Genomic DNA, 23,611 nt, shown 5'->3' on the forward strand with positions numbered 1-23,611 from the left:
ATTCTGTGGGCGTGGTCTCACCCAGGCAAGCCCATGTGTTCAGGTGCACTGACCAGCTTTTCTAATTGACCTTATTACTCCATTTATTTGTTTTCAGTGGCAATAGCAGACAGAGGAGGTAGCGGTTCATTGTCAAACTCACTACCTAACACAAACACCTATGGAATGTATTTTTAAAAATACAAGTAAAAACAGTTTTTTTTGTGGCAGGGCACCTTTAATCAGATGTAACCTGACACCTGGGCCTGACACAGACCAGAGCTGCTGTTACCATGGCGAATACCATGGTAACAAGCACTGCAGCATTTAGACACAGGCACAGACAAGCTGATTTCTGCCTCTGAGAGGCTCCAGAAAAGCTCCAGGAAACTGCTAATTACGGGAAAATCATAAATGCTAGGTGAAAACTAAAATGATCGTGAGTGGCAGACAGACCTGGGGAGCACATGGATGTATGTTTTTTGCCCATACTGTGAAAAATGACCGAGTTACAGCAGTGTAAAAACAGTCAGTTTACATTGGCTTTAATGGGAGAGAAGAAGGGATTTCCGCTTAAAGTCCTGGCTGCTATTTCACTTCAAAAAGAGCTAAGTCTTCAAACATGGGTTCATATGAATCCCAGGAACGGTGGCTACATTTTGGGAAAAGATCATTCACCTCCTATGTATCATTTGGCCGGGAGGGCGAGTTATTCAGAAAATTTTCAGGTGAATTTTCACTGCTCCTCCACTCTAGTGTTAAGATGTCAAGCACTCTAACAGACGGGATTTTTACAATTTTCACTCAACCAGGGGGTTTTGAAGAGTCGACTTTGGAAAACTGTAAAGCCCATCCTCATACCAAACATATTCCTGGAAGAAAATACCTGCAATTTAAAGTATAAATTAAGTCTCTAGGTGAAAGTATAGCGAAATAGTACTGGTGGGAAACAAGTGGACTTTTCTGGCTGATTTTTGTGTCTCCCCATTCACTTCTTATGAGATTTTTTCGCAGGTTTGTAGTGAATAACTGCAAAAAATTCGCAAATCTCAAAAAAAAAGTCAGAGCACACCATTTGGGATGAACCCACATATTTTGGTGCTTAATTTGCAGGGTTTTTCACAAAGCCCTAGGACAGGGGTGTCAAACTCATTTTCTTTCAGGAGCCACATTCAGCCCAATTTGACCTCCAGTGGGCCACACCAGTCAAATAATAGCATAATAGCCTAGAAAGAATGACAACTCCAAAATTTTTTAGAAGCAAAAAATAATATTAAATTATGAAATCATTTACATTTTACAAACTATCCAAACAAAAACGATGTGAATAACCTGAAAAAACTGAAATTTCTGAAGAAAAATAAGAAGAAATAATATGAAAAACTGATCAATATTATGCCTCAACTTACGATCTATACATGTGCATTGCGATCAGATCTACCAAGGCACAAAAAAGGCAGAATATTGCTAAAATCACACTTATTTTTCTTTAGACATTTCAGGTTGTTCACATTTGTTCAGGTTATTGACGTTTTATTATTAAAGGATATCAAAATTTAAAGTTCTTTGCAATAAATCAAAGAGAAAAAAAATGGTGTTGCCATTATTTAGAGGCATGATTTCATATTATTTTTTTCCACATTAAACCAAGAGGAACATTTGGAGTCATTATTTTTAGGTTATTATGCTATTATTTTTGAGTTTGATGCCCTTGACTGTAAATATCTTCTGCACTTTACAAAGTCACCCCATGGGCCGGATTGGAGCCTTTGGCGGGCTGGTTTTGGCCCCCGGGCCGCATGTTTGACACCTGTGCCCTAGGAGGAGAAGTGAGAAATTTATCCAGAAGATGAAAATTAAATACGCAGAAGATGCCCCGAGCTCCTAATTATTAGACATGAGACTCACATTCTAGCTTGTCCTCAGGACGTCCCCCCTCTAGCAGCGACAGGTAACACACAATGTCCTTCAGCTGCACAGTATCCAGAGGCGGGGGCAAAGCAGATGTCTTCAGTGGGGTTGAGTTGCCTTTTATCAGCTTCAGGCCTGTGGGGTGGACACAAAGGAAAGGTCAAAACGCCCGTACAGTGCCTCTGAAGTCAGCCCAGTAACCTGCTGGGGCTGGATACCTGACATTAGTTATACAGTCACACGGATCAATGATGGGTTGTGTCCAATGCATTGAGAGGCTGGTCCAAATCCACTGGCATGCATAGGGTGGGGAAGCAAAATTTACAATATTTTGAGGCAGGGATTGAAAGACAGTGTATGACCAATTAGTTTATTGAAAGTAATGAGAATTTATTTGCCACAAGAAAATGTACATAATAGAAAATGTTTTTATTCTATGTGTCCTCCTTCTTTCTCAATAACTGCCTTCACACGCTTCCTGAAACTTGCGCAAGTGTTCCTCAAATATTCAGGTGAAAACTTCTCCCATTCTTCTTTAATAGTATCTTCCAGACTTTCTCGTAATAGTTTTGCTCGTAGTCATTCTCTTCTTTACATTATAAACAGTCTTTATGGACACTCCAACTATTTTTGAAATCTCCTTTGGTGTGACGAGTGCATTCAGTAAATCACACACTCTTTGACGTTTGCTTTCCTGATTACACATATGGGCAAAAGTTTCTGAAAAGGTATGGATAATAGTGTTAGGTATGATTATGACATCAATATATATTTGGTTTCAAAACAATTGACGTAGTGCCTGCTGAGAAAAAACAACTAAATGTTCATTGTAAATTTTGCTTCCCCACCCTGTATGTAAGTGTAGACTATAGTCCAGCTTTAAATCTACTGACACTGCTCTGTTTTGAAGCCAGTTGTATTTTGTAAGTGGTTTCATTATGGTCTAATTTAAAGATCATTGCACAAAGTCAGACTATTCACAGTAGGACTAAATTCACAATGTAGGCAAAAGGGGCCCAAATCTGATGATCAGATCTGTTTTTCCATTCATATGCACACTAATACTCCGATCATTATTCAGTTTCTGGAGTTATAAGATCATGTAAGCAGTACAATCTGATATACTTTATAAAATATCAGCAGTAATCTGATTAAGAGAAATCAGATTATCACACCTGGATTTCTCCTCAATACTATGATGTCTTCATAAATGCTTATCTGTTAAACTGATTTATTTCATTTTTTGACATCTGTGCAATTCAATCATGGACAGTGGAAGTTGTTTCGAAAATTGACACAAAAGTGACTCAAACACTAAAACACACATCTTTCTCTAAATGACAGAATGAGTTTGACAAAAAAAAAAACATAGGCTGTCTGCCTAGCTATAAAAGTCAGTGTTCCCAATTTAGACACTTTGCTGGTATATTTAGCAATTTACTCCTTATCAGAAAAAGCAACTAGTGACATATCTATAAATATTTTCTGGTGTTATTGGAGACTTTTGGAGACAATGACATGAAAGTACATATTGTTCTATGTCTACAACAAATCACTGCAGTGAATATATATCACTCCCATTGCCATTGACAGTTTCCTCTATTGTCTCTTTTTGGTCCATTTAAATTGTTAATGGAGACTGAAAATTTAAAATGTTATGGTTAAAATATTAATGTTTTACCCTGACTGGTTGAAGGTTCCTAAGTGGACAGTAAGGTTAAAAACCAAACCAAAGTGAAGAAAATGAAGCTAAAAAGTAAACAAACAGACAAACAAATAAATAAATAACTTCACCAGAGTGTCTCTTTTGGATCACTTTAGCCAGTCCCCAAGCTGGTTTGGGACGCTGGTTTTCAGGCCTGTTGTACAAATTATCTGCACTAGCAAATTTTGCTTCCACTAAAGCAAATTTAGTGATAATGTAGGGCTGGCCAATAGCCAGACATAAAGGTTGCATGCAACAGTGGCACGAATGATATATTATTATAAATGGTGTAAACAAACGAGAGTACAGCCAAGACAACTGGCTCCTTCTACTACATAAGTCGCATTATGAGTCATTACTTTAGACTTGGCAGAAAAGCTGTTGAACAGAATGAACCTTTGTTTCTTTTCAGAAGGAGGTAAAGTTTTTTAAGGCAGAGTGAGAATCTTTAAAATTTACAGAAAGAATACAGGGAAATTACTTGACAAATGTGCTGCATTTTACAAGCAAATGACATAAGCTGAACCTATTCCTAAAGTAAACAACAGCAATGGGTAGCTTGTCTGGGCCCATCTTATTCTAACTCTTACCAGAGACTCTGGGTTTGTCAGACGATGATGGACTGGGTTTGGGTCCCTTGTTGCTGAATGACATGAAGAGGTGTTGACAGAACTCCTCAGGGAGTTCGCTCTCCAGGAATGTCTGCATGAAGACCTTAAAGCCCTCATAGTCAATCTCCTAAAAATCAAGTTAAAAAAGATAGCAAGTGTTTCTCATGGTAAGCTATAGACATTATCTTAAGTTGAAAAAAAAAATCCTTAATTATGTCTCCTTGAGTTCAAAATATGCTGCTGATCTAAAATTACTGAATTTGTGTTGTACATTTTAGCACCCTTAAGATTCCTTAAAGGAGTTGTATGTAGGTTTGTGGCCAAAACTGGTACTGCAATCACATTCAAAATACTGTAGAGCGTGGTATCCCCTCCACCTCCCCCCAGACTAGGGGGTGCCAAATCCAGTATGAGCATATACTACAAGGAGCTACCATGGCAAGTGACAAGTCCTACACCGACTGTTTCTCAATATCAAGAATGGAGAGTACAGTCTTGTGAACCTGGAGAGTACAGTCTTGGTAAGAATGGTCTCAGAGAACAGACTTCCTAAGATTGCAAGTCTCTCTGTAGTTGGACTGGCTGTACTTGTGAACTTTCCTCCCTGTCTCTACTGCATTTCCACCATCAACTCCATAATGTATTTCCCCTTAAATCACCACAATGTCACTTGATTTGATTTCAGTACATTTGTACTAGTATTTACATGCCATCTATACATTAGCTGGCTGGTAGCTCTCACCACCCAGTGAGACCACGGGGGAGCCCGGCCCAGGGAGAGCCGACATCGGTCTTCAAATTCTTCTCTGCTTTTAGCTGTCTCTGTCTTTCAAAAGCATCTCCTATACATATCCTTGTTTTGTTTCCCACTTTGTCACGACATATTTGGGAATCATAAGAGGCCTTTTAGGTTTAGTAATGTCAGACATTTGTGATCAGAAATGTTCCTAGCTGCAGCTCAGTGGAAATTAGCAACCTATATGCCAAAATGCTACTGACTTTGTGATTGGGAGATAGGTGATGGGTGGAGCATCAAACCAAAACTCAAACATAAACATTACTTGTGGGCTGCCACTTAGCTTTTCAAGTGTGAATATTCTGGTTGAACTACTACTGTCATTGATATCAGTATTTGAAATGAACATGATTCCTTAATGTTTGGTGACATTCAGGGCCATTTTATGATTACTTGGAGCGTAATTCTTACATACAGCTCCTTTAAAGGTGAAGGTAAAGGTAAAGACTTTCGTGACCAATTTTTCATCACATCTGTAAAACCTCAGTTATAGCCTAAGTATCACAAATCTTTAAGTCTTTCTATGATTACTCACCTGAATCTCTTGCATTACGGTGAACAATTTTGAAGTGCCATCCACCATAAACAAGCCATGTGTTTACAAACAGAGTTGGGAGGAAACTCAGGCATCTTCAGAAATTTGTCGCAACGTGCATTGTGGGAGGCGAAGGCTCATCCCGCCGCCTGACAGCGGCAAGCATTTGATATTATATGGATCAAAAAAACATGACGCGGAAATGGCTGAAACGCGGAAATGGCTGGAGGAATATGCATAGAGGGAAGGAGGCTCCTGTAGTTTCCGCGTCGTGTCTTTAGCAGCTGCCGCTGCCAGACAGCGGCCCAAACCGGTGTTTCCCACAATGCATGTCGCGACAAAATTCTGAAGATGCCCGAGGTACCTCCCGGCTCTGTTTGTAAACAAAGGGTTTGTTTATGGTGGATGGCACTTCAAAATTGTTCACCGTAATGCAAGAGATTCAGGTGAGTAACCACAAAAAGACTTACAGATTCGTGATACTTAGGCTATGGCTGAGGTTTTACAGATTTGATGAAAACTGGTCACGAAAGTCTCCCGCACCTTTAAATGTTATGTGGGCTGTTGGCTGTAGGGGTGTATTTTAATGTAGTCTTAGAGCTTCGCAGATGTTTTTCTCCAGAACCAGTAGATAAACTCAACACAAAACAGTAATGCAACTGATCATAAATAAGATGCCAGAAAGCCAAGATAGCATAAACCTAGTGGGTAGGTATTGAGAAGCAATTCTATTTACTTACACTCATCATCAATATCAAGTATCAAACATGACTGGTAGTGCTAATTGCTCCATTCCCTTTTGAAACACTAACATAATACCTATAGCTTTCCATATATATATATATATATATATATATATATATATATATATATATATATATATATATATATATATATTATATATAGATATATATACATATATATTTATATATAGATATATAGATATATATATATTACATCACATCTCAGCATTTCAGGATTAACACCTTATGTTTACCAGAAGAGAAAAAGTATATTGATAAATTCTGTAATCTTAATTAAATTCTGTAACGTAATTTTTTGTGTGTCAAGTAAGATATTGCTACAAGCTGCTGGAAGGCTAATGCTAGTTATGTGCAGCAAGTTGCTGTAGCTGACACTTGCTTTACTAATTGCGTTTCTAACCCTATTAGGGACAGAAATGTAATTGTAACATGTTTGAAATAAACTTAAACACTTAATGAAGTACTTTGCTTGTCAGCGAACTATAGCAAAGCTTTCTCTGATAGTTGTATTTCTCTGTACATAATATTTTACTTTAGCAAAGAAAGAGAAAGAGTCATTTAATTTTGGTTCTTATACACCCATCCCGGAACATTAGCTTTTTATTGCTTCATGGCTGAATGAGTGGAGTAATTCCAGAAGGACCAATATGAAACCTCTGTCAAACCAATAACAAATTGATCACAGATAGAGAAAAGGAAAGAGCTGGTACCTGGCTAAGGATTTCCTGTTTCTATAACATGCAGCATAGTAGAAAGAAAGAAAAGAAGAGGCAAAGGGAAACAACATTTTCATAGATGAATCACAGAATCATAGACATAGACACAAAGAAACATGTTTTTTGTACAGCCCTTTGAAAGCTCTAACCAATGTATGGGATAAATATCTAGCGAGTCCTACACAGAATTGCTTCAATAGGGGCTATTTAAATTTAATAATTAAAACTGTGAATTAAAAATAGTAACTATAGAATATGCTTTAAAATGGTGACCTGAGGCTATACTGTCACTGTTATATATATATATATATATATATATATATATATATATATATATATATATATATATATATATACATATATATATATATATATATATATATATCACAGTCCTGATTATATGGGGACAAAAGTCACAGCTTTATTTCAAACCTGTGTAACATCAAATAATATTATAATAGCCTATATCATCACAAGGAATAGGACTTCTTTTCATGCAATATTAAGTCTTTTCTTAATTATAATTTTATTTGCCTAATGTGATTTTATTTTGATGTTACAACTTTAGTGTTATGTCTATTTGCTTGAAATATTCTGACTTTATTCTCAACATATCCAACACACTAGTTATTCTACGTTTTCAGTTTAGTGAAGAGTCGAGCAATGAACAAAACAAATCATTGAAAAAAATCTGTTTAATGAACTTTTAATAATTACAGTGCTGGAAAGAGCTGCTTTGTCCATCACTGTATTAAAGTGTTACGTAATGTAGTCTAAACATACCTCCTCTGGATTGTATTTGGCCAACACACCATCTCCATGGAACTCCTGCAGCACATCCTTCAGCTTCTTACTCGAGTCTGAAGAAGAAATCCATTTCAAAATGTCACTGCACTCCTAAGTTGTACTTAACTGTTTATGTTAGTGACAATTGGCTTCTTTTCCCATCAAGTAAACATTTAATTATAAATCGAGTCTGTATTACAGTGCATGATTAAACAACCACACCTTGTAACTGTAAATTATTTTCTGCTTGAAATATTACTAGGCCATGAACACAAGTCTGGAAAAAATAGTCACCAAGGCTGCAGTTCTATTTAAAGAAATGTTTTATGGACTTTTTCGGCACCTCCAAGCTCTGAACCCAGACTGGATTGTATATTTGGCTTTGATACAGCATCATAGTGTCTTTGTTTGAGACCTCTAGACCCATTGAATAAGTCACAGCTGTAAAAATACCCAACACTACTGACCATAAAAGGTGGGCCTCACCATACATATGCTGCGCTAGGTGTTTTTGAACATTAATGTTCCTAGTAAAATACAAAAAGCATGTCTATTCCAAAAGCAAAACTACAACTATAAATACAATAATGCCAACATCTTATATCTGCTCTGGAAGTCAGCTCTTAGTAAAGACGAAAGGTTATATGAGTCTTCAACACGGAGGTAGATTCACCTGTGTAAGCATGCAAGAGCTTTGTTTTAGCACTTAAGCAGACATCTCAACATAGATTTTCTGTGATATGTGCTTCAGGCCAAAGAGTGCTTATGAATCCCACTGTTGAATCAGTTTGCTGCACTGCAGATACCTGGGTTAATTGTTACAGCAGTAAATTAGAAATAACATTTTCCCATAACCACAGGAGGGCCAAGTCGATATCAAGTTGTATAGTATACAGTAGGTTGTATCAACAACTGTGTATTACATTATAGCCTTATAGTATCACTGTGTTTGCTTCTTCACTGTCCACATCAGGTCAACAAATATCAACAAACTACATCCAATATATAATGGCCCTGAGTTACAGCTGCTCTTTGTAAAGATCCACAGTGCGTCACTGATTGGTAATTGGCATGGATGTTGCGGCAACGCTGAATAAGGACAGAGCAAAGGAACCAAAGGTGGATGTTTTTATATATGAAATTAGAGCTGTAGCTATCAATTATTTTTGTAATTGATTAATTTGTTAATTGATAATTTTCTTTGATTCGATTAAACAGTTATATGAATAGGCAAAAAATAGTAAAAATGTCAAACAGACATGTCTGAAAATGACAAACAACTTGTCCATTATTCCAGCTCCAGCTGAAACAACAACCACAAAGAATATATAAAAGTAAAAGTGTCACGGTCTGCGCCGGTGTTACCACCGGCTCCTCCCTTTCCATTTCACTCATCATCAGATTCACCTGTTGTTTGCCACACGGCTGCAGTGCATCAGCATCAAGCAGGCTTGGTCCTGCAGTCATGTGGCGCTGGTCCATTGTTTTCTTCACCCGCTCCATAACCTGGACATTCTATACGAACTCTGACTACAACCCCGTTTTTTTTGTTGTTCCTTGTTTAAGTTTTCATTTGTGTTATTAAACCTGTTTTTTCCCTTCAGCACCGTGCATTTGAGTCTACTCATTTTCCACCATTGCGACAAAAAGGATATATACAAAATATCTATTTAGAAATACCACGCCACGTACAGCCCAGTGCTCAAGTGGCCTGGACCAGTAAAATAACAGCTTAATATACTGTAAATAATGTCAACTCCAAATTTTTCTGTTTGTTTTAGTGTGGAAAAAAAGGAAAATTACATATTGACAATGTGAATAACCTGAACAAACATACGATCAGAAAAAAAAAGCAATTTAAACAATATTATGTTTCAGCTTATCATTTACACATGTGCATTACAATTTACAGATCCCTTTGGCACAAAACATTTAGTAACAGAGATATTGTTTGTTTGTTTGTTTGTTTGTTTGTTTGTTTTCTTTTTTTTTCTTAGGACATTTCAGGTTATTCACATTTTTGTGAAAGAATATTTTGTAAATGAAAAAAATTTCATAATGCAATTTCACTTTTTTCACATTAAACCAAGGAGGAAATTTGGAAATGATATTATTTATAGGTTATAATGATATTACACTTTTGCCCATACAGCTGGAATAAAATATATTTACCTCTTCTCATGGATTAGCTTATATTGACAATGTGATCTAGTCTTGATAGATTAAGTGTAACTGGGGCTACACAATCATTGCACCTGGTCAAAGATGATTATTGATGCATATAAATAGGAAGAAAAAGAGGAATGTGACTGAAAACAAAATTATTCCGACTTTATGGGCAGCAGTGTATTTTACTGGTCCAAACCACTTCAGATCAAACTGACCTGTATGTGGACCCTGAGCTAAAAATAGCTTGACACCCTTGATATTCGGAAATTCATTCCTAACCATTATTATTAGTATGACAGCTAAACAAAACCATAATGGACTGCTCATGTATTCACTGATTTTCTTTCACACTGCTGAATTATGACATATTTTCAGTTACACTAATGATTCAGCTATTGTGTGGCATTGTAATCAGAAGACAAGAATTGACACATACATTTTAATGGATCAGAAACAGAAACACAAATACTAAGATTCCTCCCTGTGCCAAGCAACATTCTGCAACACTAAACACACAAGCAAATACAGTATATTACATAAAGACAAAGTACAGTTATTCAGAACTTAGGAGCCAAACTCAGCACATGACTATTAAAATGTTATGAAAGTGTGCAAAGCTCCCCTTAATGGGGAGTCAGGGACAGATACAGTAGGAGGAGAGATGAGGAGAGAGACAAGGAGCTAAGGTGAGGCCATGTGATGCCCATTGTTGCAGCTTGGAGAATGGGATATTTTATAACCTCTAGCTGCACAGTGCATAAAGAGTTGCTTGGAGCTTACTGAAACACGATTATCCAAATCTGTCTATCATGCACACATGCCTGCACATGTATGTTTTCAGGCTCACTAAGACGTGTAGTTTGCTCCACTCTCCACCTTTCATTCCCTCATGCATTTTATTATAAACTATTGTCAAGCCACCCATCTCTGAAACATTATCTTGTGCAATTCAAAAGACTCCTTAAGCTGCACACTAAACAAATATTTGCAATGCGTGGAATCAACAACCACTGGACTGTTGAATGTACACTGAAACAGCAGAGCAAAAGGGAAGAAGCTAAATTTTTTTTTAATCTAGAATATTACTGAATTAAGTAAAGATGCACCGAAATGAAATTCTGGGCTAACAGCAATACAGTCATGTGGCTGGTAGTCATATCTTCCCTTTCGTTTCATGGAAACAAATAAATCTTCATTGTACAATAGAGGGTATGCAAGTGATGTCACCGCTAGCGGAAGTCACAGTGGTTACGCCCACTGAGTGGCAGAAAGGAGATGAGTAGCAGCATTGGCTTCGATACTGTCTAAACTTAAGAACAATATTAATAAAAAATGGGGAAGAGCTGTTGTGCGATCGATTGTATGAACAGGTTTGAAAAGCAGTCGGAGCTATCGTTTTACAGGTACCGAAAGCCAAAGAAAAGAGAAGTAGATGGATCCACAAATCCAAAACACCAAACCTAGATTTGTGGATCCCGTTTCATGTTAGGTAACATTAATTTATGCTGTATTTTTGGGTAAAATCATACCTTAAATTACGCATTGTTTTGGCTAACGTTACTTCTTAGTAAAGCTCTTGGTTTCATGATCAGATCTTTCATGGTTTTTGGCTTCATTTTGTGATTATGAACCTTGTGCTCCTACATGATTAGTAAACTAACTTAAACTGAGGCTAACCTAGTTTCTCAAATACGGGGGTACTCAAGCACAAAAAGCTAAGACAGCGTATTAGGGCCACATGAGAAAATAAAAACACTTGTCACTAAGAGTATAAAGTCATAAAATATTGATAATTTTAATAATAAATTTTTTTTTTTTCATAATTTATTATGATCATCATAATTTATTATGATTATGATATAATTACTTTTATTATCATAAAAGTAATTTTATGATAATAAAGTTGAATACAAAAAGAATCACAATGTTATGAGAATAAAGTCGTAGTTACAAAAAACTCATAATTTAACAAAAAATTCATTCATTTATGAGATTAAAGTCATCGTATTCTGACTATAAGGCCATAATATTACAAGAATAATGTAGTAATTTAAAAACAGGTGGGAAAAATATCATAATTTACAAGAATAATGTCATACCCTGCTCGTACAAAGCAGTAGTATCTGTGTTGTATAAAGTATTTGATATTAACTAGATGTAAATATCAGAAGTACCAGTAGTATTATGCATGTATTCACTGGGGTCAGTACACAGTCTGTAAATGGACTTTGGATCAGTTGGTTACCTGCCTAGTTTTGGACCCTGGTTGTCAGTAATGATGAAACCATGTATATTTGTTTCAGGTAAAAATAGCGATGATCCTCTGCACCCTGGATGTCAGGATATGCGATGTCCAGGCCATGTGTCAGTGTTCGTGGACCACTTGTTCTCTGGTAGCTCGTACGGATCCATGTCGAGTCCAATTGTCCTTAATTTAATTTCATATGTCACATTTTCCCGGTCTCGCTGTGTTTGCTGCTATACTCCATCATGTTGAGCAGGTTGGTTTTTGCCACTCAGTCTAACCTAGAGGGGCGTGGCCCAGGGGGGAAGTGACGTATGTGCCCTCTGTAAATGAAAAGGCAAACTATACTTTTTATATAGGTCTTTAAGCCTCTCATGACACTACCTTTGAATGAGCAGAAATTCCATTTAAAAAATTCAGAAAACTTTATAAACTAATAAATACATATCGGCCACTGCCATCAGAATGAAAGATATAATTTCATAAAAGAAATAATCTTTTTTTATATCAATCAGTCAAATTATATTTATATACCACCAATACACAGACACCCAACAGAATACTCCAGGAGCAAGTACTTGGTGACAGTGGCAAAACTTCCTTTTAACAGGCAGAAACATCAAGCAGATAGATATAGATAGATATACTTTACTGATTCCAAACTGGGAAATTACAGTGCAGCAGCCGCTGCATGACACACAGTAAAAAGGAAAGAAAGAAAATAGAAAAACATAATGAATTTGAAACAAAAAAACAGACATGGATAAATAACCTGGATAATTAAACAGTTAAATGCAAAATAAATTGTAATGTTCAGTATGATGAAGGTGAAAAAATGACATTTAAGTTTATTCTATTTATGCTGATGGTTGATGTCTGATAGTATCTGTACAGGTATTAAGCAAAAACAAAATAAATCTGTTAATGAAGAGGGAAAAAAAAAAAAAAAAAAAAAAACAACTAAAGTAATGCTCTATAATGCATTGGGTGAGTTTTGCACATGGACAGTAGAGACATGTCCCTTACCAATATTCTTAGATGGACACAATTACCTGCACTAATATTTTTGTGAACTTATCTTTCAGAAAACAGACCCTTAAGCACACTATGTACATACTGGTATACAGTTACATCCAGTTAGTATTTTCCTCTATTGCAAAGGCTCAACACAGAGAAGCTTGTTAATATCAACATATTTTGGGCTTTGTCATGACACCACTAAAAAGAACGAAGGGTATCATAATTAACAGTCAGATACCACATCATTTTAAAATGATAAACTGTTTAGGTAAAATCATCATTTTAAATTAAGATCACTGTGTCACTGTTAAAAAGGTAAATAGGCTGCATTCATATAGCTTTTCTACCTAACTGGCACCCACAGTGTTTTACAATATATCTAATTCATCCACACAAACACAACTCCAGAGTCACAAGAGGTAGAGAAAGTTTGTATACATTTAAAAGTTACAGAGAAAGCATGGCATTCACTATACACATCCTTGAAATTTATTGTCCTTGATGTATTCACCTGACATTCATCAAACTGAAATGAAAAGAAAACCATAGTTTATTCAGCTTTAAAAAGAAAAATGTTGAAACAACATTAAAATATCAATGTGGATTCATCATGAGGGGTTCATTTCATCTTGAAATACGATGTTGATTCATCTGAGAATGAAGCACTGTTGTCATCATGTGCGGAGAAAATAAGGGGGGAAATGTCATTATTAAGTCTAAGATGGCAGTAAAACATATAATACAGCATTAATTATTAACTTTCATACTTGACATGTTGAATAGCAAATATAATGGGCACCATTGAACTGCAATAACCCATAAAGACCCAAATATCCCCAGCTGATCAAAATCATCTACTGATCTAAAATGTTTAATCCTGATGATCCACTAATCCTATCAATCATCGTTGTCGAGTTCCTTTCTCTGATGGAGGGTTGGATGTAAGGACTCGCCAGTCATGTCTGTTCTTTGCCCTTCACGTTGCTTGCATATAGTTGAGGCTTGTCCAGCTTCTAATGTCACTAGACCATGTTGTTGTGGGTCTTCCTCTCTCTGCATCAATTTTCCCTTCAAGCAAGGTGCGTTGCAAGGTGCTGTGGTGTATGATGTGGCCAATATACCTCAGTTTCCTTGCCTTGATGGTTTCAAGGAGGAGTTTTCTGGTGTTAACTCTTCTGAGGACATCTTGGTTTCTGACTGTCCATCCATGAGATTTTCAACATTCTTCTATGTCCAGAGTTCAAAGGATGTCAGTTTCTTTTTCATTTGTGTCGAAAGTGTCCATGTCTCAGCTTCATACAGCAGTGCTGATCATACATAAGAGTACAGAATCCAGATTCTTGTTGGTAGTGGAATTTGGGGTCTTAGCACTTTGTTCAGCTTACCAAAGGCTGATTTAGCAATAGAAATCGTCCTCCTAATTTCCTCTTCACATTTCTCATCCTTTGTCAGTTTGTGTCCGAGGTAAAGCTTGTGACTTGCTCAATAACTGCTCCATCAATCACAATGTTGATTCTTGGCCTTTGTTCTCTTTTGCTGATGACCATTGTTTTTGTTTTTTTAGTGATCATCTTCATGTTGTAGACTTCTCCTGCTTCATTGACTCTGTCTACAATGGCTTAGAGATCTTCCTCATTTTCTGCTAGGAGCACAGTATCATCAGCATACCGCAGGTTGTTAATTTGACTGCTACCAATGTTGACTCCTTTGTAGTTCTCAATGTTCCTGAAGATGTGCTCAGTGTACAGATTAAAGAGACTTGGTGATAGGACACATCCTTACTGCATGCCTTGTTTGATCTCAGTATTGTTGGACATGCATCTCTAGTTGTATGGTTGCTCTTAGCATCCAGTAGAGATTGACAGTAAGTTGCAGGTCTCTCCCATCAGTGGCAATGTTCTTTAGGCATTCAGTCATCTTTTCATGGTTCACCCAGTCAAATGCATTCTCGCTGTCTATAAAACAGGCATACATGATCTTGTTCATTTCACAGTGGCCATTTCTCAATGTGATCTTGTCTGTTTTTCTGTTCTCACAATCTTGTGAAACGTCATCAGTCGGGGCCCTAGTACTGTTCCATTTCAAAGTTCACACAAATCAAGAATGCATGGAATACCCGGATGATATTCTTGTCTGCTAGCTTAAACCCCGGATGCACTGGTTAGTGACTCATGTAGACTTGGCTGGCAAATATCCTGAGATGCACTTCGTGCTACTCTCGAATGCAACGGCAGCTTCTGTGATAACTTAATTCAGACATGTTTTACTGAGTAGATGACTGTCCTAAGATGACGTGATACAATGTTGGAAAATGCACCGGAGGCAGAATAGCAAGAAATACATCTTCATTAACATGATGTGGAATTAACCAAATTTGTTCCAGTTATAAAAAATATACTATACATATATATATATATATATATATATATATATATATATATATATATATATATATATATATATATATATATGTAAATGACCTGTAAATAGTAGTACAAATGTATTGAAATTAAATTAAGTGAGATTGTGGTGGACTGAGGGAAAAATGTTAGGGAGCTGATGGCACAAATACATCAGAGCCAGGGAGGAAAGTTCACAAGTACACAGACATCCCAATTACAGAGTGGCTTGCGTTCTTAGGAAGTCCATTCTCTGGGACCATTCTTACCAAGACTGTACTCGCTGAGTTCACAAGACCGTACTCAGTGAACTTGATATTGAGAAATGGCCAGTATCTCTCATATATCAGCTTCATATTGAAAATACCTTCATGTGTGCCTTTACCTGCAATGAAATCACTCTGTAGTTCACTTATCTCATTTTCTATCTTTTTTATGATTCCGCATCATGATGATTTGTAGTAGCATTTTCAATAGATGGTTCTATGAGACTCAATTCTAAATTCTGAGCACATTGTTGCTTTAGGTTTCCTGGGCTAAAGATGAATCTGTTGATGCCTGGTGGTATGTAGCTGGTCTTACAGATCTTGTCAGCCAGTTTGTGCACAAGACTGACACCATCTTCATCTTGTACCTTCAGCATCTTGGTAGCCATCAGGTCCAATAGCCTTGCTGATCTTCAAATCCTTGTCTCAACCTCAGACAACAGTATATCTTCCTCATTTCCATCAATGATTGGTTGGTCATCCAGTTCATTGTCATCTAGCTGTGCAATTAGGGATGTCTGATATTGGCTTTTTTGCCAAAAACCGATATGCTGATATTGTCCAACGCTTAATTTCCGATTCTGATATCTACCGATATCACTGCCGATATATGTGGGATATTAAACTAATTTTAGGTAACATCACATGTTGATTTTCAAGATAAAATTGATTTCCTATTTACATTTTTGACTTTCTCATTTACCAACAGTAACACCGTATTCCAAATCCCAAAATAAAATAATAATAACAACAATAATAATAACAAACAGCTCTAAGATATCCCATCATTCCACAAAATATTAGAGGAATCTACATCAAACTTTAGACCAAACATCTTCTAAAGCACCAGGTTCCTTCTAAACTTATCACATTTACATACATCAGTTATAAGTCTTCCACATAGTAGTTTAGTTTTTTGATATAAACACTTCAATATTCCTCATTTTCAAGAAAAAAAGAAACAAATGCACTAAACACTGTAGATTTCTGGCCTTTGCTTGGCTGCACCAGGTCCTCCTGTTGGACCACCTGCTGTGTTTGATCTGGAAATAATTATATTGACATCTAGTTATTTATCTATGTATGAATATATGCATGTATTTATTTATTTATTTCATACTAAAGCCAAATCAAACAGTGTCTTACCTGTGTCCCTGCTGACATTCTACAGCTGAATCTGTTCTGTGTCCTCAGTCTGAATCTGAACTCACTCTAACAGATGAACACTGTCCTTTGTCTTGTCCCATGTCTGTGTGTCTGTCTTCTCCTTGAATGTCCACTAGAAATGTCTCTTTTCTCTTCCTCCTGTCAATTTCTCCGTGTCACTCCGTGCCGCCCCCCCCCTTCGTGTCGGACCTGAGCCGTTTCGTGTTTCCCGTGTTCCATGTCCGTCTCCCTCACCTTCTATTTCTCCGTTCCTGTCTCTAAATGGTTCTTCTGTAACTCCATCATATTTTGAATTGTCAGACTCTGTCTCCATAATCGTCCTTAAGGCTTTTGAAACTGCGCCCTTTTCCTGCACAGTCTGCATTTCCTCATTCAGTGACTGCCGCTGGATGCGTTTCCATGGGATACGGAGACTCCAGTGCAAAAACATTAAACCCGGTCCGTCATTTTTCCGAAAAAGCTGCTTAATTGTTTGTTTCTGGACTAAGGAAAGTAATTCACACGATCCGCAACAGCTTCAACTACAGTATAACAGTGAAAACACGGAGTGGCGGAAAATCTTGTCATTGGCGGAGAAAGAGTCAAGTTGTGGAAAAAATGCCGTATTTATTTATTTTCTCTCCCTCCCTCCATGAGTCTATTACAGTGTGGCAACTCTACTGTACAATTCTGAAAACTGAAAACATTTCTTTCAGCTACAAGCAATGCTTCATTTACGCGTCGGTAAATGCCGGTGAGATCAAGGCATTATTTTATCGGTTTTAATAATAGCAAAAAAACCGATACCGATATTCACCGATATTACATTTTTATGCCAATATCGGGCCGATAATATCGGTGGGCTGATATTATCGGACATCCCTATGTGCAATATATTCTTCCCATCTCTTCTTCATTGCTTGCTCATCAAATAGCATGCATCCATCTTTGTCCTTGATGCAGTTGCTTCCCTTCTTCTTTGGCTTATCATCTGTTATTTTTTTTACTTTCTTGTGCATTTCCCTGTAAGCAGTTGTGAGATCTTCTATCTCTGCATATTTCTCTTTCCAGTAATCATCTCTGTCTTGAACACAGGCTGTATCAAGTTCTTTTGCAAGCTTAATGTATTTCTGCTGATCTGTCAATTTGGCAGCCTTCCTTTCTTTCATCTTCTCCAGTATCTCCTCTGTCATTCATGTTTGTTTCATGTTCCATTTCTTCTTGGGGTTTATCTTATGTGCAGCTGATGTCATACTCTCTTTGATGGCCTGCCACTGGTACTCAGTCTCTGCTTACTCTGATTGGGGTAGGTCTCCTCTTGTGAGTGAGTTGTATCTGTTATGCACCTCGATGTTGTACTGCTCCCTGTGGTGTGCTTCCTTCAGTCTATTCAGTTCAACATGGGCAGTTCATTTTCTTTTCTTCAGTTGTTTCAGTTTTATCTTTAATTTCATCACAACAGGATTGTGATCAGAGCTGGTGTCCGCTCCACCAGCTCTGGAGCACCAGTATGTCTTTACTTGCTGGACACTGTTTCCGAATCTTGTATTGACAAGGGTATAATCAATTTGTGTCTCCAGGGATTCACCATGTAAATATTCTCCTCTTTGGATGTTTGAAGTGAGTGCTACTAGCAGGTTTGAGGCCAGACAGAAACTGACTAGGGATTCTCCCCTCTCATTCCTTTCTCCAAGCCCATACCGTCCGGTTGTTGGGTACTGATGTTGATCCCCAAGTCTGGCATTCCAGTCTCTCATAATGATGGTGACTTCTACTGACTTGGTGTACTCCATTGCCTTTTCAATACAGTCATGGAATTTCTCAGTCAGAGCATGTACTTGGATGACGTTGATGTTGAAGGGTGTGCCTTGAATCTTCATTGTTATCAGTCAGTTAGATATAGACCAATAACTGAGAAGACATCCAGCATCATGTTTCTTCATGATGCCTACTCCATACCAATGTTGTTCCTCATCTGAGTATATCATATCATATAGTGTTCGTCTGATATTCTGCCATAATCAGTCCACCTTGTCTTGGCTACACCTTGTCTTGGTATGGCCATATTCAGGGCTGTCATTTCAGCCTTAGAGGTTTTCATATTGTCCAGACTTGTGGAGTGTTCCACATTCCACATTCCACATCCCAACTCTTAACTGCCCTTCTCTGGCTTTTAGTTTTCCTACATCAGCTGTGAGCCTCCCCTGGGGGTTGGGGTTAAAGCATCATTACTAAGGGTGGGTGATACTGGGAATTTTGGTATCAATCCGATACCAAGTAAATACGGGGCTAGTAATGCCGATACCGGTACTTTTTACTTGAAATATCATGATCATTGAATAATTTTGTGATTTTGCCTTTAGTTAGGTGATTATGATTATGATGTTACACAGGACAAAGTTTTTAGGCAAATAAACATGTTTTTTTTTTTATTAACTAACTACTATATAAAACAATTAAACGGCATAAAAATAATAAATATTTCCCCTTTTACTACACACAATTGTTCACGAAAAAGTCACTAGTGCAAAATAACAAAAAAGCAACAGTGTAACAAAAATATAAATTTTACAATGTCAACAACACAACAAAAAATACTTTCCATTACACACAGATATTTGTGAAAAATAAAGTAAGTAATGAACAAAGTCAGTTGTGTGTTCTGATGTGCCAAGTCACCTTGCTGTTGCACCTTTGGAGCCATTGACCATATGATTGATTCATCTGCCTCCTCTGCTGCTCCAGTCTTTGTGCACTTGATAGGGGTGGCACTCCCCTTGGCATTCATCTGAGTTATTTAGCCCGGCAGTCAAGTGGGTTTCCAGGGTACGGCTACTGGTGTGCACTACCAGCTATGTGGAGCTAAAGTGAGACAACCCTTTCAATACATGTAAATAATTGGTGTAAAATGCATCTTTTTAATGGTAATCAGATGTGCCCCATTTGGACATTCAGAGGCTCTGTAGTGAATGTGGAAACACTGTCATCTTCTACAACACTGATTCACCAGTAAAACCCATCGAGTTTGATAAATGACAGTAGATGGAGACACATGGTTTATATTCAGTTAATGATATATTTTATTGTAAAGGTCATTTTTTCCTATTTTTTTCTGATTTGATCTTATAACCTTTGAAGTTACTCCAAGCTTCCATGCACAGCTACATGATCAGCAAATAAAATATAGGAAAATACTTGATCTACACTGAAAAATGCAAAAGCAAAGGATGATATTATAACTAACAGTGATAAATCATTGGAAAGACAGAAACATCATTTGGAAGTTGTGACACAAACAGTTGTGGGTCTTTAAGGGTTAAACATGCTTTGTCCAATACCGCAGAATGACTCTGCAATACAGTAAACTGCTGCATCTCCACATAAGGGCCATTGATTTAAAAAGCACTCAGGATCTTTAAAAAAAGTCCAGACAGTCCATCATTGCATTCCTTATTCTGCCATTTTTCTTCCTCCAAACAACTTATTGTGACTTGCTTTTTGTACCTTGAGAGTATATCCAAAAATAGATGTGGGTGGTGCACAACATCCCGCAGTGTGCCTGCCAGGTATTGTCATATTTTCCATCCCTGGTATCATTTCAAATGATGAAATGTGTCAACATCTTTGAGCGTAAAATAAACTCCGGGCATCCAGAGCACAGTCTGGTGAGCAAGGGAGCCATTTGTTGGGTTTGAGAATGAATCATTCAGAGCTTCAACGGCACCACACAGATTAAATGCTTTAGCATCTGAGCTTCCTAAATCAGCATGAGGATCATTCATTTGGCAATTAGAGAGGAAAACCTTTATCACCAGAGCAACTAGTATTTGAGAGTCACACCACACTCTCTTGTCATTGTTAACTCTCTGGTTTGATGCTATTTTGTCCAGGACAACAGACAACAGCTTCTCTGTTAAATCTGGTGCACACATGTTGTTCATTGCAACTAATGCCAGTACACACTGTCCTGTTACTAAATAAATAAATTATGTGTGTGCGCGCACGTGCGTGCATGCGTGCATGCATGCATACATGTGTACGTGTGTTTGTTTCATGCCAAATTTACCTCATTAATTTTTTGTATGGGGAAGAAAAATAAATGTGTGTGTGGGGGGTGGGGGGTTACTCATGTATTTACGATTGGCAAATTTGCAATGTCTTGGCAAGATTAAGTTTTCAGTAAACAGTAGTCTTGTAGTCAAGACTTGAGGTGAAACAATTAATCAGCTTGAATCAATCAAAACAATTATTTGATTAAAATTTTCCTGAAAGGAAGCTTTTGTTTCCCTACAACTATTGACACTGTTGGCTGCTGGTGAAAAATTTTTTTAGTGGGGTAGAGTATGCAAGTCAGTTTTTGGATGCACTATAACCACATATTACCACTAGGATACGCCAAAGTACATGCACCACTATTTTTAAATATTAATTGAAATTAAAATAAAAATACACAGTATGTGTTTTCAGTCATTAATTTTTTATATGTAAATTTCATTCTTCAAAGATGCAAATTTTCCCTGACTCTAGTGTTAAAGTTAGGCATGTCCCTTACAAGTGTCTTTTCCACTGATAATATGGCCAATGCATTTAGACCAAGGGCAGAGGTAGATCATATGGCATTACAAATGTACAAGTTAGTCTGCGGGCAAAATTACATTATTATTATCATTCCTGCCAGGATTTGAAACACAGTCACCTGTGAAGTCAGCAGTGTTATGCTCTGAGCTACCCAGCCAACTAACCACTGGGGGTATGACTGGTTTAGACGATCTTGTGTGACATTGCATTTCTGAGGATGGTCTTTTCAGGACATGACATTTAATCCTGTGAGTGGTGCTTGGGTGCAAATTTTTGCGCACACAGGCTCTCCTATCTCTTGGTCTACTGCACACATCATTTATAATAAAAGTCTATATGGTAAAGGAATTCCCTCGGACACACATTTATGCCCTTGGGCACACATTTTTACACCCCAAGCTGTCACTTGACTGCTCACTAAAAAAACAAATACATTTTTAAACTATTGAATGTAGATTATAAATGGTATTTACAGGCTGTATGATGTATAGCTTGTTTATTTAAATATTCATGTTTTTGTAAAATTATTTTATGTGATTCTTATTGTCTTCTTCTTCATGTGTGAGAGGTGGGACAGCACCCTAGCACCCTCTATTGATGAGCCACAACTGTACTAAACATTGGTTCTGCTGTTGTGTTTCACACAGACGCTTACTGAGACACACGTGAAGCCAGGATCAACACAAAGTTGTATGTTGGTTCCATTTGTTACTAAGTTGGACACAAATGTGATGAAGACTGCAGTGCACATGTTGTTTTAAGATGTCATTTGACTTGTTTGCTATTGTTAATTATATATATCCAGGCACATGCACACATAGGGCCCAAAGGGTGCTTGTTTCAAATAAATAAATTCCTGTTCTGCATAGGGATGTAAAAGAAAATGGTGGTATAAAAACGCCACGATTATCTACCGTACGCATTTTCTTGTAATAGTGTGTCACAGTATTGTATATGTGTTGAGTCTAAAGCCGCTTCTCTTTCCACTGTCTGTCACTGAGGGGTGGGGCTGCCCTACACTGCATGCTCACATGCATGTTGAGAGAGACATTCAAGCCGCGGCCACATCTCCACTCTACACTCATGGGCGAAAGTATTGGCACCCCCAGAATTTTTCCAGATAAAAAAACATTTCCCCCTTAAATTATTGGAGTTACAAATATTTTTGGTATTCACGTTTATTTCCTTTGTGTGTATTGGAACAACACAAAAAAGGAGAAGAAAAAGCTGAATTTGACATCATTTGGCAAAAAACTCCAAAAATGGACTGGACAGAATTATTGGAACCCTTTTAAAACTTTGGTTTAATCATTTTATTTCAAGCATGTGATGCTTGTTTAAACTCCCTTGTGGCAAGCCGCAGGTGTTTGCAATATAGACATCAAACCTGAAGCAGGTTAGAATGTAAAAAAGCAGACTCAACCTTTGTGTTGTGAGCCTGCGTATGTCACATCAAGCATGGAGAGGAGCAAGAAAGAAAGAAAGTTGTCTGAGGACTTAAGAAGCAAAATTGCGGAGAAATATGAACAATCTAAATTACAAGACCATTTCCAGAGATATTGAAGTCCCTTTGTCCACTGTCCATAATATAATCAAGAAGTTTAAAACCCATGGAACTGTGGCTAATCTCCCTGGATGAGGATGGAAGAGTAAAATTGCTGAAAGAATGAAACGCAGGATAGTTTGACTGGTAAATAAACAGCCTCAGTCAACTTCCAGACAAATCTAGGTTGTCCTGGAGGCTCAGAGTACAGAGGTATCAGCTCAGACCATATGTTGTCATTTGAACAAGATGAAGCAGTATGGCAGGAGACCAAGAAGAACTCCAATGCTGACACAGAGAGACAAAAAAACAGATTGGAGTTTGCAAAAATGTATCTGAGCAAGCCTCAGTCCCTCTGGGAGAACATTTTGTGGACAGATGGGACTAAGGTCGAGTTTTTTTTCCAAAGCACATCATTCTACTGTCTACAGAAAAAGGAATG

General features: G+C 37.4%; 1 protein-coding gene and 2 long non-coding RNA genes across 4 annotated transcripts in view; 1 reads left to right on the top strand and 2 right to left on the bottom strand.

Moving 5' to 3' along the window:
- Positions 1 to 23,611, bottom strand: part of dgkb (diacylglycerol kinase, beta) — a 198,049-nt gene that overhangs the window by 151,719 nt on the left and 22,719 nt on the right. The window contains exons 3-6 of one of the 2 annotated variants that reach the window (XM_030158481.1): positions 7,801 to 7,877; positions 7,012 to 7,032; positions 4,186 to 4,333; positions 1,888 to 2,025 (exon numbers count right to left, since the gene is read on the bottom strand). In XM_030158481.1, the coding sequence (XP_030014341.1) occupies positions 1,888 to 2,025; positions 4,186 to 4,333; positions 7,012 to 7,032; positions 7,801 to 7,877 (384 nt within the window). The remainder of the gene's footprint in view (positions 1 to 1,887; positions 2,026 to 4,185; positions 4,334 to 7,011; positions 7,033 to 7,800; positions 7,878 to 23,611) is intronic. The other variant, XM_030158482.1, reaches the window with a different exon arrangement.
- Positions 15,264 to 23,054, top strand: LOC115435873 (uncharacterized). The gene is made up of 3 exons (XR_003937740.1): positions 15,264 to 15,517; positions 18,909 to 18,911; positions 23,043 to 23,054. It is a non-coding gene; the product is annotated as an uncharacterized LOC115435873 (long non-coding RNA).
- LOC115435872 (uncharacterized) lies at positions 22,937 to 23,560 on the bottom strand. Its single transcript, XR_003937739.1, has 2 exons — positions 23,463 to 23,560; positions 22,937 to 23,253 (listed from the first exon to the last, which is right to left on the bottom strand). It is a non-coding gene; the product is annotated as an uncharacterized LOC115435872 (long non-coding RNA).

The sequence above is a fragment of the Sphaeramia orbicularis genome, chromosome 16, assembly GCF_902148855.1.
Source record: "Sphaeramia orbicularis chromosome 16, fSphaOr1.1, whole genome shotgun sequence".
Taxonomy (NCBI): Eukaryota; Metazoa; Chordata; class Actinopteri; order Kurtiformes; family Apogonidae; genus Sphaeramia; species Sphaeramia orbicularis.